The following is a 15,604-nucleotide window of genomic DNA, read 5'->3' as shown; positions in this document are numbered from 1 at the left end:
ATATTCGTGATTTCTAGTTAATTAACTTAGGGAGTATCCACCTAATTCTTTTAAGGTAAATTAGGATGCCTAAATAATTAACTAATTTAATGCTAAAGTTAACTCCAAATAATGGTCTACTTAACTTATATGATTCTAGGTAAGGGTTCTAGTTATCCTAAAGGAAAGGGGTTAAGCATCCTTTAAAATTCATTAAAAATGATTACCGACCAAACTTAGGTTAATTAAAAGAAGATTATAAAACATATTATTGAAAACTTTAGGAAAATATTAATAGATATGATAACTAGATTTAAATTAACCTTAAAAATATTTCAAAGTAAAAAAAAAATTAAAAATATACTAACTTCACATATAAACTCAAAAAAAGTGAAAGAAAAGTTATCATAACTTTTAAAGGAATTAAATTGGTTAAGACTTGATTTTTTTTTAAACAAGTCCGAGAGCTTAAAGGAATGCGCATAACTTGCCGGGTCTTTGCGTTTGAAACTAAATAGCTGAATGAAATATATTTTATTAGAAGAAAAATATTTTCATACAACTAGTTAGACAAGAGTTTTTTAAAGCTAAAGAGGTCAATTTTTCAGTATTATATAATATGCATTTTTGCCTAAATATATTTTTATTCACTTGAAAGCTATGTTTTATCTTCAAATCAGACCATTTAAATTTTTAAAAAGGAGTTGCATTTTTTATTTTAACTCTCAACATGTCCATATTACATACTAAAAATCTGCACGTAAAAAATGCTAAGAAAAGATGTATTCTTGCACCCAAAATCTGACTTATAAATATTCAAATTGCTTCACTTTAAAGCTTTTAAAAAATACATTTTTTTAACCTTAATAATCTGTTTCTCGAAGTCGTTAAAAATATATTTTTAAAGCTCTTAATTTATCGAAAATAGATATAAAAAAGCAAATGCAGGTCTACTTGAAAAAAAGTTCACCTTCTTTGCAATGTTTTGCTTTCATAATTAGAAGAAATAAGTTAAGTAAATAAAACTCAATTAAAAGCATTGTTTCAAATGAATATACTAAACTCAATATCTAAAGGCTGGATAAGCGAGTGACTATATCTTACTATCGTTCTTACTTGGTTTGTACAAATTCGAACACAAATAAAAGCAAGCATAAATATAAGTGCAAAAATGTGTAAAACATTAACCAAATGATAACAATATATGTATGCATAAAAAGATATATAAAGCTTTGAAGTGAGAAGGAAGTAATGGATTTTTCTTTTTGGAGTGAGCAAATCACTATGGACTCGAGCCAAATGCATATATTGATCGCTTCTCTGATTTGGACAGAGATGGAGCCATATCACAACTCCAAATCCGCTCCTGAATGTACTTGTAAATAAAGAGAGTAAGAGATTAGGAAGATTGGATCTTAGCAGTTAGCAATTTAAAGGCAAGATAACAAAAATAAGAAGCCAATTAAGTAGTTTCCAGAGGAACAAATGTAACACAATTAAATTACATGAGAGAAGTATACTAAACTAGATTTAAAACAAAGTAAGGAAGCAAACGGAGAAGGCAAAGTTATTCATATTAGACAATTTAAACGGGAAGCAGACATGTTTTGCAACCAAGGACTCATTCAAACAAGGAACCATTTAAAAAACATAAGCATTATGGTACTCCACTCTTTTGAAAGTCGTAGTATATGGTCACATAATGGAGCTTTTAAATCAAAATGTATCTGCTTATCTATAACAACCTTCAATACCTCTTTGCCTATTTCCAACTTGGTAATGCAACTCAGAGGAAACATGAGTTTGATTTCTTTGAAGAATGATACAACCTCTGTTGGGGGGAGGAAGCACCACAACTAAAGTTTGATATGATGAAAATAATCAAAATAAATTAGACACGAGAATTTTACGTGGAAACCCCTTTAAAAGATAGAGGGAAAAAATCACGGGGTAGAAGGATCTCACTATTTTAATATAGAGTACACAACTCTCAAATACAAGGAGAAAACAACAATTAATACTTCTCTCTTGTAAAAGGAACAACTACTAAAGAGGACACTCAAGACTACAATATTTATCTTGGTGTATAACTCTCTTTGTATTCTTACTCTCTCTTTTTGGGATGATGTAAATGAGGGCAGGAGGCCCTCTATTTATAGGAGAAGAAACGCGTGAAAATTTTCTACGCGTTAATATTTTTCTACGCGTTATCATGTTTCAACACAAAACAGCTGCCTATAGCTGTGGCTTTTGACAATTTGACAAGGTAGTTGTGCCTCCTTTTTTGACTTTTCTACGCGTTCTTTTCATCATTCTCCCACTTGAAGATTTAATTGAGAATTAATTAAGTCTTCATACCATCTTTTCTACCCAATTACTGCAATGTTACATTTATGCTAGGCCAATAGAAGATCGACACCATATAAACTTGTTACTGTTGATTGGCTTTGTAAACATATCTGCTAGGTTGTCATCAGTGTGAATTTTCTGAATATTCACACTGCCTTCTTCCACCTTCTCACGAACAAAGTGATACTGGACTCGTATGTGCTTTGTCCTTGAATGAAATGCTGGATTCTTTGCAAGATGCAAAGCGCTCTGACTATCACAAAACATAACAATCTTCTCTTATTTGTGCCCGAGCTCCTCCAGTAAGATCTGCATCCATATTGCCTCTTTGCTAGCTTGTGTAGATGCTACATATTCTACTTCCGTCGTAGATGTAGCCACGATAGATTGCAGTTTTGAAACCCAGCTTACAGCTCCTCCAGCAAGAGTAAACACATAACCTGTGGTGGACTTGCTTTTATCAAGATCACCTGCATAATCTGAATCAACATAACCTTTAACATTAAAGTCTGATCCTCCATAACACATTGCAACATCTGAGGTACCCTTGATGTATCTTAGGATCCTCTTAACAGTATTCCAATGCTCTTTACCAGGATTAGCCATGTATCGACTGATCACTCCCACTGCTTGTGCAATGTCAGGTCTTGTACATACCACGGTGAACATTAAACTTCCCACTGCTGATGCATACGGTACTCGAGACATCTCCATCCTCTCTGCTTCATTGTTAGGACTCATACTTGAGGATAACTTGAAATTAATGGAAAGTGGGGTAGAAATTGACTTACAGTCTTGCATCTTGAAGCGTCTCAAGATTTTCTTCAAGTAGTTCTTTTGAGAAAGCCAAATCTTCCTATTATTTCTGTCTCAGTGAATTTGCATCCCTAGAATCTTGTTTGTTGGTCCCAAGTCCTTCATTTCAAACTCCCTAGCCAACTGTGCCTTTAAATTTGTAAGACGATCTTTGTTGGGGCCTGCTACCAACATGTCGTCAACATACAACAGCAAAATAACAAAGTCTTAATCACCAAATCTCTTGTAATAAACACAAGGATCTGAACTATGTCTGTTGTATCCAAGGCTTATAATGAAGGAATCAAATCTCTTATACCAATATCTCGGCGCCTGTTTGAGACCGTATAGAGATTTGTTCAACCTGCAAATAAAGTTCTCTTTTCACTGTTTTTCAAAACCTTCTGGTTGGAGCATATAAATTTCTTCTTCAAGTTCTCCATGAAAAAATGCAGTTTTGACATCTAACTGCTCCAAGTACAAGTCAAATATAGCACACATCGCCAGAACCACTCGAATTGTTGTGAGTCGAAACACCGGAGAAAATATCTCATTGAAGTCGATACCTTCTTTCTGAGCAAATCCTTTCACCACCAATCTTGCACGATATTTCTCCACTTGATCATTACCATTGCGTTTGATCTTGTAGACCCATTTGTTTCCAATGGCCTTCCTTCCTTGTGGTAATTGAACAAGATCTCATGTTTTATTTTTATGAAGAGCTTCAATTTCTTCTTGCATTGCTGCAACCCACAGAGATGATTCTTGGCCTTTCATAGCCTCGTGAAAAGTTGAAGGCTCACCATCTTTTGTTAGTAGACAGTATGTAATATTACTCTCCATAGAATAATCTGAGTGCCAAGATGGTTCTCTTCTCTCCCTAGTTGACCGTCGAACTTCTGGAGTTTCGATCTCAGCTTGCTCTTCTTCTTTGTGCTCTGGTGCTGCTTCAGAAGAAACTGGAACTTCTTCTATTTCTTCAACTTCAACTGTAGTAGTCTCTGATTTTTCTTTTGAAGTGCTACCTTCTTTTGCTTGTATGTTGTTTTCAACAAATACAACATCCCTGCTGATTACCACATTGCGGGCTGTGGGATCCCACAAGCGATACCCCTTGACTCCATCAGCATACCCTAAGAAAATGCATTCCCTAGATTTTGGATCCAACTTTGATTTTTCTTGGGTGTTGTACATAACATAAGCAGGACTTTCGAATATATATAAGCGAGAATAATCAGCTGGTTTTCCTGTCCACATCTCCATTGGCGTTTTCAGATCAATTGCGGTTGATTGTGACTGATTGATCACATAACAGGCGGTTTTGACTGCTTCTGCCCAGAATGGTTTTTTCAATCCTGCAGTTGCCAACATAGCTCTTGTCCGTTCCAACAAGGTTTTGTTCATCCGCTCTGCTACTCTATTTTGTGGTGGAGTATATGCCACCGTGAACTGCCATTTAATACCTTCTTGTTTACAGAAGTTATTAAATTTATCACCAGTGTATTCTCCTCCATTATCTGTCCTCAAACACTTGATCTTTTTCTCAAATTCAAGTTCCACCCGCGCTTTGAATTCTTTGAAAACTGAAAAAACATCTGTCTTCCTCTTGATTGGATACACTCAACTTCTCCTGGAGTAATTGTTGATAAATGACACGAAATATTTTTCTCCTCCTAGAGACTCCACCGGTGCTTGCCAGACATCAGAGTGAATCAGATCTAGTATTTTCTTGCTTTTAGCAGAGGAACTGCTAAACTTCAGTCTATTTTTCTTACTGGTAACATAATGCTCACTAAAGGGTAGTGAAACCTTTTTGAGCCCTGGAAGAAGTTTTTGCTCAGCAAGAATCTTCAAACCTCGTTCCAACATATGGCCAAGTTTACGATGCCACATCATCGTTGATTCTTCAAATAAACTTGCTGACGCGGTTGATGCTTCTCCTTCTTGGTGTGTTTCACCTTTAAGCACATATAGATTTACAGCAAGTTTTTCTGCTTTCATCACTACAAGCGCTCCTTTGGATATTCTCATGACTCCACCATGAGTCTTATACGAACATCCATTATCATCTAGTTGTCCTAAAGACAATAGATTCTTCTTCAAGTCTTTTACATGTCGTACCTCCTGGATGGTGCGAATCGTGCCATCATACATCTTTATTTTGATGGAACCAATACCAATAACATCCAAAGCATGATCGTTTCCCATGAACACAGACCCTCCTGAGATAGGATTATATTGATGAAACCATTCTCTCTTGGAAGTCATGTCCCATGTTACTCCTGTGTCCATGATCCAGACATCAGCAAAATATTTTCTGCCTTCATTATTTGATATTGCCTCACTACATAAAATGTCGCCATTATCCGAGGTACATGCAACATTCCCTTGAGCATTTGATGGCTCACAGTTTTCACTCTTCTTCTTGAACCGACAATCTTTCTTGAAGTGCCCTTTGTTGCCATAGTTGTAGCACTTGATATTCTTCTTACTTCTTGATTGAGATCTGCCATGATTGTGACTTCCACTAGGGCCACGTTCCGTTGGTCTTCCTCTCACCATCATCAAGGCTTCAGCTTGCTGCAAACTTGCTTGTCTGTCTTCCTTATTTTTGCGCCGATTTTCTTCTTCCAAGACAGCGGCTGCAATTTCATCGAAAACTAGACTGTCTGTATTGTTCGTCAGGTTGATGATGAGTTGATCATACGAGTCAGACAGACTTTGAAGTAGAAGCTCCGCACGTTCAGTCCCCTCTATTTTGCAACCCATTGTTGTAAGTTGCGAAAATAGAGTATTCAAAGTATTGATGTGTTCAGTAACTGACATGGACTCTGCCATTCGAAGAGTATACAATCTTCTTTTTAAGAAGATTTTATTATGTAAAGACTTGACCTCATACAACCCCGTAAGAGTATCCCATATTTCCTTCGCCGTCCATTTTTCCGTCACACTAGACAACACTTGATCAGCTAGTGCCAAGTGTAGATCAGCAACTGCATTGCTGTCTATGTCGTTCCACTTGCTGTCATCAACAAAGTCTGTGGGCCTGCCTTCAATTGCAACTAAGCAATTGTCTTTTCTCAGTATTGCTTTTATTTTCATTTTCCATAATGAGAAATTAGTCCCATTGAATTTCTCAACGTCAAACTTTGTTGTACTCGACATTGTTACTTGCTTCACACCCTTCTAGATCATTTTTGAATATTTTTGCGAACAATCGTGACAAACTGTACCGTCACCAAAATTTACTATTCACGTGAATAGTACTATTCACCAAATTTTACTATTCACAAAAAGTTACTATTCACAGTTAGTACCTTCGCATAAAATAGACAGAATAACCGAGGGCTCTGATACCACTGTTGGGGGGAGGAAGCACCACAACTAAAGTTTGATATAATGAAAATAATGAAAATAAATTAGACACGAGAATTTTACGTGGAAACCCCTCTAAAAGATAGAGGGAAAAAACCACGGGGTAGAAGGATCTCACTATTTTAATATAGAGTACACAACTCTCAAATACAAGGAGAAAACAACAATTAATACTTCTCTCTTGTAAAAGGAACAACTACTAAAGAGGACACTCAAGACTACAATATTTATCTTGGTGTATAACTCTCTTTGTATTCTTACTCTCTCTTTTTGGGATGATGTAAATGAGGGCAGGAGACCCTCTATTTATAGGAGAAGAAAACGCGTGAGAATTTTTTACGCGTTAATATTTTTCTACGCGTTATCATGTTTCAACACAAAATAGCTGCCTATAGCTGTGGCTTTTGACAATTTGACAAGGTAGCTGTGCCTCCTTTTTTAACTTTTCTATGCGTTCTTTTCATCAACCTCTACTTTCTATTGCAACAATAATGTTGACAACAAGGGCATTAAGTTAATACAGTACAGTGAGTTCTATTTTGCAGAATACTAGCAGTCGAAATAAAATACGGGGGGGCAAGTGCTGATGAACTTATCATTCGAAACCAAATTAAAATGATGGAATAAATAAATACTTCAACACAAAATCATAAATATAAAATGAACGTCAAAAGATTTGAACAATGGAATACTGGAATCCAAATGCTCAGATGAACAAACTTCAATACTTGAATAATCTTAGTCCTTAAACATAATGCTAAGATACATTGGCAAACAGTTGATTTCTATTATAAAATAAATAAATAAATCACAATGTTACATATCCAACTTCCTACTGAAAACAAAATTACTATCCAACTTCATACTGAAAACAGAATTTGGGTAAACAACACATATCCACACATGCCTTATTTAACTAGGCGGAGTAAATAAAAAAATGAGATAAATGGGTATTGATCTTGTGTGGAGCACAAACTGGAGCCCTCTTGATCACGAATCTACACTCGAACTCGGACAACTTCGAACTCGATCATGCACAAGAATCCACGGACAACAAAAGAGATGGAAAACTAGAGTTGTTGGAGCTCTTTTTGGTTGTGTTGAACTTTTCAAGGTGCTGTAACATTCTGATTAATCCACTTAGTAAGCAGCTCAGAGGCGACCTCCAAGATGATTTTGTGATAGCCATGTTGAACACACCAATACACCCCAAAACTAGCTGCTTGAATCTCTGTTTGATCATTGGTTCCAACACCCAAAGGAGTAGAAAATGCATAGATTAAATTGTCCAAGTGATCTCTAAGAATACCCCTCCTCTAATCTTGTCAGGGTTCCCTAAAGCACTTCCATCAGTGTTTAGTTTTAGGATGTGATCTGGAGGTTTGTTCCATATAACTTTGGTGATTTTGACATCATGTTTGCACCTTTTCACCATTGAAATCAGATCAGTCCAGTTGGTATGCCATTTCACATAGGGAGATACTATTGATCACATCTTTGTTATTGATCACATCTTTGTTATTGATCACATCTTTGTTAGTGATCATTTTGCAAGTTATATTTGGAACTGGTTTGCTTCAAGTATTGGCAGCAGTCATGACCCTATGTAGCTGAGCGATTTGTTAATGAAATGGTGGTCTACATAAGTTAAAAATGAGGTGCACAAACTCATCATTTATGCTGCTCCAATATTTATTTGTTGGAACCTATGGAATCAATTTTTTTCCATAGGTTCCCACAAATAACTATTGGAGCAGCAGCATAAATGATGAGTTTGTGCACTCATTTTTAACTTCTGTAGACCACCATTTCATTACCAAATTGCTCAGCTGCATAGGGTCATGACTGCTGCCAATAATTGAGGCAAACCATTTTCAAATATAACTTGCAAAATGACCACTTACAAAGATGTGATCCATAGTATCTAGCCCTGGTCTAATACAAAATGACCATGCTGCAGGTTCCACTCCAAAAGTAGTGATCTTTTCCTTGGTAGGTAACTTTCCCCCAATGGCCCTCCATACAAGATATAACATTTTGAAGGGGATATTTTTCTGCCAGATGTGAGTGTTGATCCTGGTTTTGTCCATATTCTGTCTGATCACTTCCCAAGCAGAGGAGCAAGTGAACTTGCCATTATCAGTGAGCTTCTACAGTCCACAGTTCGTAAAGATGTTGGGTCTTGCTCTTGAACTAAAATAGGGAGTCTTCAACAAATGTTTGGCAGGAACATGTGTATTACTCATTACTCACCCAAGATGATCTTTGTATTATGTTTGATTTGTCTTTGTAGTGCTTATAAAACTAAGAATTACAACATATGAAAGACATAAATTGTGTTACAGATTCTACTTATTGACCCTAGTATGAACACTTTAAATTAAATATTAATTTTATTTTCTCTCTTTTGCACAGGTATAAAAGGTGAAAATTGAATCAGGACTAATTGAAAGCCAAGCATCCCCATATTATTGGGACTTTGGAAGAAATCTCTACTTATTTGTCTTCGTTTAGGAGTAGCATTTAGTATATTTCAATTATTTTCTTGTTATTAGACATATTTTATTTCTATTTAAGAAACTTGTAATGTTTTAGTTCTTTTAAATTGTATGATCATGGATGAATATTACCTTAGTATAATTTTAGTTCTTTTAAATTGTATGATCATTGATGAATTTTATTGTTATCCGGCATGTTTTATTATTTAGTTTTCAGCCTATTCAACACACTAATTAAAAAAATAATATCAATATGTAATAATTAAATGTCATCAAATATTTGTAATTAGTGAAAAAATATTTTATCATTAAAAGTAACTTTTAGCAACGACTAATTAAACTTTTCAAGACAAAAATTTTCGTCATGAAAAAATTAGTTTGCGATAAGTTGACTACATTTAGTGACAACTTTTTTTTGTCCCAGTACCCTCTTTATTGAATCCAAATTAATTTTTTATTTTGTGACAATTGTAATTGTCTCTAATCATGATAATTTATAGTGACAATTATATGTTGTCGGTAAAAGCAATACTTTTAGTGACATGATGATAGATTTAACTACAAAATTGTTAATCTTTTTTATAATAATAAATTTGTCTCCAATTTATACATTTAAAGACAAAACAAAATTTTCATATAAAAACCAATCATTAGTCACAAAACTATATTTGTTCAACTACAAAATACATATAACTTTAGAGATAACTGGTGTCATCACTGATTGAATGAAATAATTAGTAACAATGTAGTTTTGTCGATAGTAAGAACATTTTTAGTGACAAAGTCATACTATCAACTACAAATATAATACACTTTTTATGACAAATAAATTCTTCATAAATGTTTATGCATTTGGGGATGATTGTCTTTTTGTAGTTAATATAACATTTTTAGCGACGACGCATTAAATTGTCTCTGTAGATTTTTAGCGACCCACGTTTAAGGACGACTGATTGATGAATTTTTTTTCGTCACACAAAATTATTTATGACAAAAAATATGACAAAATTATTTATCCCTAATAATCAAATTTGTTGGAGTGTCATGGCACCTTTTAATGTTACTTAATGCAATCTTGTAAATAAAGATTTTGTGAGTCTTTGTTAGATACACTCACTTGAATGATTTTTTTTTTTTTACTCCCCTCTCTCTACATTTTTTTTTACAATAATACTTTAATCTTTATCAACACAACCCCTTCAACCGATTTTTATAAATTTTGGATTGTAATAAAATAATCTATACTAGTATCATGAATTCTTATAAATTTTTAAATGTTTTAGCTAACGTCTGGGAGTGATAGGTCCTCCTGCATCTACTATTACTTAAAATTGATTTAGTTATATAATCCTTTGAAAAAAAAACATTTTTACTCTATCAATATTTCCACCTATTTTAAATATAGTATTCCAAGTCTAAATATAATAACTTTTTCGATATTTATATTTTTAAAAACTCCCAGAACACTAATTAATAATTTAATATGCAATTAATCTTCAATTTTCAAGATGAAAATGTTTCAATCTTTTTTCCCTTTAACTATGTGTTGGAAAATTTGTGTCGCTGTGATTTGTAGGCATTGAGTCCTCACTTGACTGGCTAGGGTATAATATGATTAGTTTTCAAAACTTTGGGTATCTTTTGTCTAATAATAATTTTCTAGCTTTTAGTATATTAAATTATTAATTATTATCTCAATCACACAAAGTGAAATTTGAAAATACAAAAATTTATTGCCTAAATTTCTTTAAGAGCTCATAGATGACGAATTAAGTAATGAATACGTTTGTGTATACACAAATAAAAATATAATAAGGAGAACACCGAATTTCTTATCCTGATAATGAAAATCAATAATTTGTTAAGATCCCAAACAAAGAATTAGTGACTCTTGAACACTACCTCAAAATTAAAGCACTATTTATTCAAAATATATAAATATTATATATGTTTGCTTTAAAGTTTACTGTTCCAAATAAACAAAGCAAACAACATAAGGTACAACAAATCTATTATTTATAGAGTAACTCAGTGAAATGTCAAAAATATATTTAAATTATTTTTTTAAAATTTTATACCTAAATTATTGGGAGTGTAAGTTTCACACATAAATTATCACTCGTTAATTTAATCAAACTTTTAATGTACTTTCTACTTTTTTTTGTATTATTATGTCATTTTATTAAAGTGTAAATTAAAAAAATTAAAGATGCCTATGCTTCATATTGTCTCGAGCCTTATATCTCACTTCATCACTAGCCCGCTTCACCCCCTCAATTTTTAAAACACTGGTTTTGAACACCCTACTTGACAGTGGCCAATTAGTTAAAGAAGTAATGCGGATCTCTTAATTAGATAATTAAGTAAATGAAAAAAATACTATTGTTAATAGTAACTATAAATCATAATTTAAAATTGTCTTTAATATATTGGTAGAAAAACAACTTACAAGAAATTAATACTAAATGACTACCTAAAACTTCCAAAATAAATGGACAAAAAAAAGCGTGCCATGTATTCTAGACAAAAATTGACCTAAAGAGAAAAAACAAACAAACTGTATGACCCTTAAACCATGGCTAGAAGAAACAATGTGAATAACATGTTGAATGAATAAGCAGTGCTTGCAGAAGAGTGAGGTTTCATAGTTTGAGTTGGATTGTTTGTTGAAGAAGGAAAATGACCACGATAAGGATTATTCGTATTCGTACTCGTCCTAGGAGGCGGCGGAGTTACTGGAATACTTGTTGGAGTTGCACTAATTTTGATATGAAATTTGAGTCCAGATGCACAATGACCAGGAATGCCACACAAGAAGAAATAGTCCACGCCAGGAGTGTCGAGGGTGATTGAGTCACTACCGGAGTTGAAGCTGGCAATTGGATTAATTTCAGTGCATGAGTTGTAGTCGTTGATGTCAACTTGCCTCACGTTGTGCAATTGAGGATCGTAATTAAAAACTGCATAAAAAGATCAGGATTCAATATAACTCAATAATTTTGATTCAGTGTTTAAAAATTCACTCGTAAAAATAATTTATTAAGAACTTAATTTCAGATTCATTATGTGTGTGTTTTAATTGACAATGTAACATGAAACATTGACTATTTAATCTGACTTCACTCTACTTTAACATTATATTAAAGTTTTACATACTTTTAGTACTACATATATTCCAATTTCCCCTTCTCTCTATTAATTTGAAAGTTATCCTATATAAATTTCCCCTACTCTAACTAATTGATTCAAATTAATTACAAGCTAAAACATAGATGATGACAAAGATCTTACCAAGGGTATCACCAACTTGAAATTGCTTGAAAAAAGCCCATTCATTGTAATTGTAATTGAATGTCCACCCTGCAGAATCACCAACTTGATACACAGTAGCCATGGTGGATCCCCAAGCAGCCATCGCCACCACCAACATGACCAACATTGTTTTTCCGAAGAAAGTCATAGCTACACTTTTATGTACTAACGAAGAATTAAGATGTCTGAGTCTGAATACTAAGTGATTTGAATGAATAAGGTTATGTGGTTCTCTATTGATGCTTTTATAGGAGTAGTTAGTTACCTCCTTGCCTTACTAAGAATATAATTTAAGGAAACACGCTTAGTACTTTTGGACATATAATTCCAAGTACTCTTGAAGTTCCAAAAAACAAAACCAAGAATCTCTAAAGTTTTCCTTTTTTCTTTATTAGTACGTCAAAAGTCTCAAAATGTTGGAATTCCTTTTTTAATAAATTAAATTATCGTAGTTAACCAAAATAATTTCAAGAGTTGAAATAGTCAAGAGCCCCAAGTATGACACTATATTATTTTTGAGGAAACAATTTTGCACTTTTGGGAAGCTTTAGTTTGGACAATTTCCTATTAAGTAGTTAAGCCATTATTTCCTTTATTTTAAATTTCCATAAATTGAGAAAACAAAATTTCCAAATAACACAATCTATTTAATTCCTAGTAAAATAGTTTTTTGTGTGATTTTTAAGTACTTATTACACACAATTTCCTTTATAGAGTATTAATTTCCATAAATTGGTAAAACAATTTTTCAAAATAATATATAATTGATTTTCCAACGATTATTTAAACGGGTTTTGCAATTATTAACAACATTAGTATTTCCAGAATTCTCTCAACAAATGGCTTTCACCAAAATAACAATAATGTTTCTTTCTTTTATTACAATTATGGCTACTTACACAACAGCTGCTGTTTATGAAGTTGGTGATTCTCAAGGTTGGATTATAGGCAACATCGACTATAGTCAATGGGCCTCATCAAAGAATTTTCAAGTTAATGACATCTTAAGTAAGCTATAATTTTGACCCTCTTTGTAATGATATTATTATGTTAGTCTATTTTTTAGTTGTTATAGAAATATTTTTTAGTTGTTGTAGAAACATATAATGAAACGTGATCGTTATGGTCAGAACGATTGTTAAAGAGAGAATAAGGACTTGATGTACAACCACATATGTTTTTTTATTTATGCTGGACTTAATCCTCCAAGTAAATTCTTCAATGCAACTATATTGATGACTTTTTTTAATTAAGTATACGTTTCTAAAATATATTTTTTATGTTGACCTCTTCTAATATTGATTTTTATAATACATTGCTAATTTTCTCCATCACAATCAACAATCAAATTGGGAGATCCGTGTGTATGTATACATGTACATTAGTAGCATCAATATTCTTCTCTCCGGGCATAAATTTAAGAAATAAAGATAGACTTTTGAATTTCATGGTAATCTTAAATTAAAAATGTGTGTGCTAAAATATTCTCTGAATCTTGTGTTTAAAACTTACACGTAAGATGTTTGGATTGTCAACATACTAAATATAGAAAAAGATACTTTTTTTGGGACAAATAATAATAAAAAAAGGTAAGACACTCAAGAGAGGGAGGGAGTAACAAAGAAAGAAAGAAAATTTATACTGAATTTGACACAAACTTTAATTGCACTGAAAATTAGTGTGAATTTAACCTTGCGTATAGCCGGAGCTTTAGTGCATTGGCTGCCTCAATTTTTGTTTTCAAAGTGAAATGATATCTGAAAATTCAAGTTATATTTGACCATGTATATACGTTGGAGTTGTTTTTGATTTTGATGGAGTAAAAAAAAAGTGAAAAATGCCTTTTTTCTTGTTTTTTAAATTCTTGGAAATTTGGATTGAATTCTGAAATTTTATGGCCAAATGTGTTTTTCGGAGTTTAACTCAAAAAGAAAAAAGTGAGTTTTTTTTTCATGGACAAACGCCTTAAATTTTAAATTTCTATGGACTAATTGAGGGTGTTCAATGTGCAGTTTTCAACTACAACAACAAGTACCACAATGTGATGCAAGTGAGTAGGCAAGAATATGAATCATGCACAATTACAGATCCAATTGCCACATTCAATACTGGCAAAGACTCTATTACTCTTCCATCCTCTGGTGATTACTACTATGTCTGTGGAATTCCTGGTCATTGCCAAATTGGGCAGAAATTTCATATACATATTGTTGGAACAAATTCACAAGGAAGTGTTGATAATCCATCTCAAACAAGTGTTGTTGCATCACCCCTTTCTTACATGTGGTTGATCTTCATCATAAGCATTCTTGAATTATGCTTCTCTCTTAGAATTTTAGATTTTGGTTATTTGTTTCCATGTTTAGTTGCCATATAGTTTTTGTCTCCATCATAGGCATTCTTGAATTATGCTTCTCTCTTAGAATTTTAGATTTTAGGTATTTGTTTCAATGTTTAGCTGCCATATAGTTTTGTTTCATTTCCTCTACTTTGACACCATCATAAATAGTAGGGGTATACATGGACCGGGTTGATTCAGATTTTTTACAAATCAAACCAAACCATTTGTGTCGGGTTATTAAATCTATAAACCAAACCAAATCAATAAAAGTCGGGTTTTTCGATATTAATTTTTCTCGGGTTTTTCGGGTATTTTTGGGTTTCTCGGATTTTTCATAATATCTAATAAAAAATACAAAGTTGTGCTTCTTAAAAAGAGTTTTAGTACAAAATATCAACATATAAGATGGAGGCAGAACACTCTTTGAAGTTTTAACTTTATAATATAACTTTATAAGATGGGCTTTTTTTGTATATTATTTGGATGGATTTCTCAAGTCCAAATCTAAATGTAAGAAAGAAAATAAAAATTATAAAAAATTTTAAAAAAATATTTATAAATTACATTTTAATAAATATTTTTATGTATAACATAATTTAAAAGTAGTATATTTATAATCGGGTCGGTTTGGGTTCGGTTTGACTTTTTTTAGTTAAAACCAAACCAACCCTATAATGGTCGAGTTTTTTTTCCAAACACCAAACCAAGTCAAACCAAACCACTAGTCGGGTTTTTTTTTCGGTTTGATTCGGTTTGTCGGTTTGGTGCGGTTTATCGATTTGTCCTGTACAGCCCTAATAAATAGTATATATAGGTGGTCACTATGAGAATTTGTTCGACTTACATTTTTAGAATACTTTATGAGTTGCTAGCTATACATTTCATTTTATTCTTAATTTCCATCAGCTGCTGCAGCCCAAAAAGATCAAGTTTAAATTGTTTCTCTCACACACAC

At 32.8% G+C, this 15,604-nt stretch overlaps 2 protein-coding genes across 2 annotated transcripts; one reads left to right on the top strand and one right to left on the bottom strand.

Annotated features, from left to right (window-relative positions):
- Positions 1 to 11,564: 11,564 nt before the first annotated feature.
- Positions 11,565 to 12,456, bottom strand: LOC129884343 (mavicyanin-like). The gene is made up of 2 exons (XM_055958660.1): positions 12,288 to 12,456; positions 11,565 to 11,956 (listed from the first exon to the last, which is right to left on the bottom strand). Exons 1-2 carry the CDS (start codon positions 12,454 to 12,456, stop codon positions 11,565 to 11,567), a joined length of 561 nt encoding a protein of 186 aa, XP_055814635.1.
- A 739-nt stretch (positions 12,457 to 13,195) lies between these two features.
- On the top strand, positions 13,196 to 14,685 carry LOC129884342 (mavicyanin-like). Its single transcript, XM_055958659.1, has 2 exons — positions 13,196 to 13,244; positions 14,321 to 14,685. The coding sequence occupies exons 1-2, from the start codon at positions 13,196 to 13,198 to the stop codon at positions 14,683 to 14,685; spliced, it is 414 nt and encodes a 137-aa protein (XP_055814634.1).
- Positions 14,686 to 15,604: the final 919 nt, after the last annotated feature.

The sequence above is a fragment of the Solanum dulcamara genome, chromosome 4 (assembly GCF_947179165.1).
Source record: "Solanum dulcamara chromosome 4, daSolDulc1.2, whole genome shotgun sequence".
Taxonomy (NCBI): Eukaryota; Viridiplantae; Streptophyta; class Magnoliopsida; order Solanales; family Solanaceae; genus Solanum; species Solanum dulcamara.
Note: the sequence above shows the minus strand (reverse complement) of the source record. Positions and strands in the feature narration are given on the sequence as shown.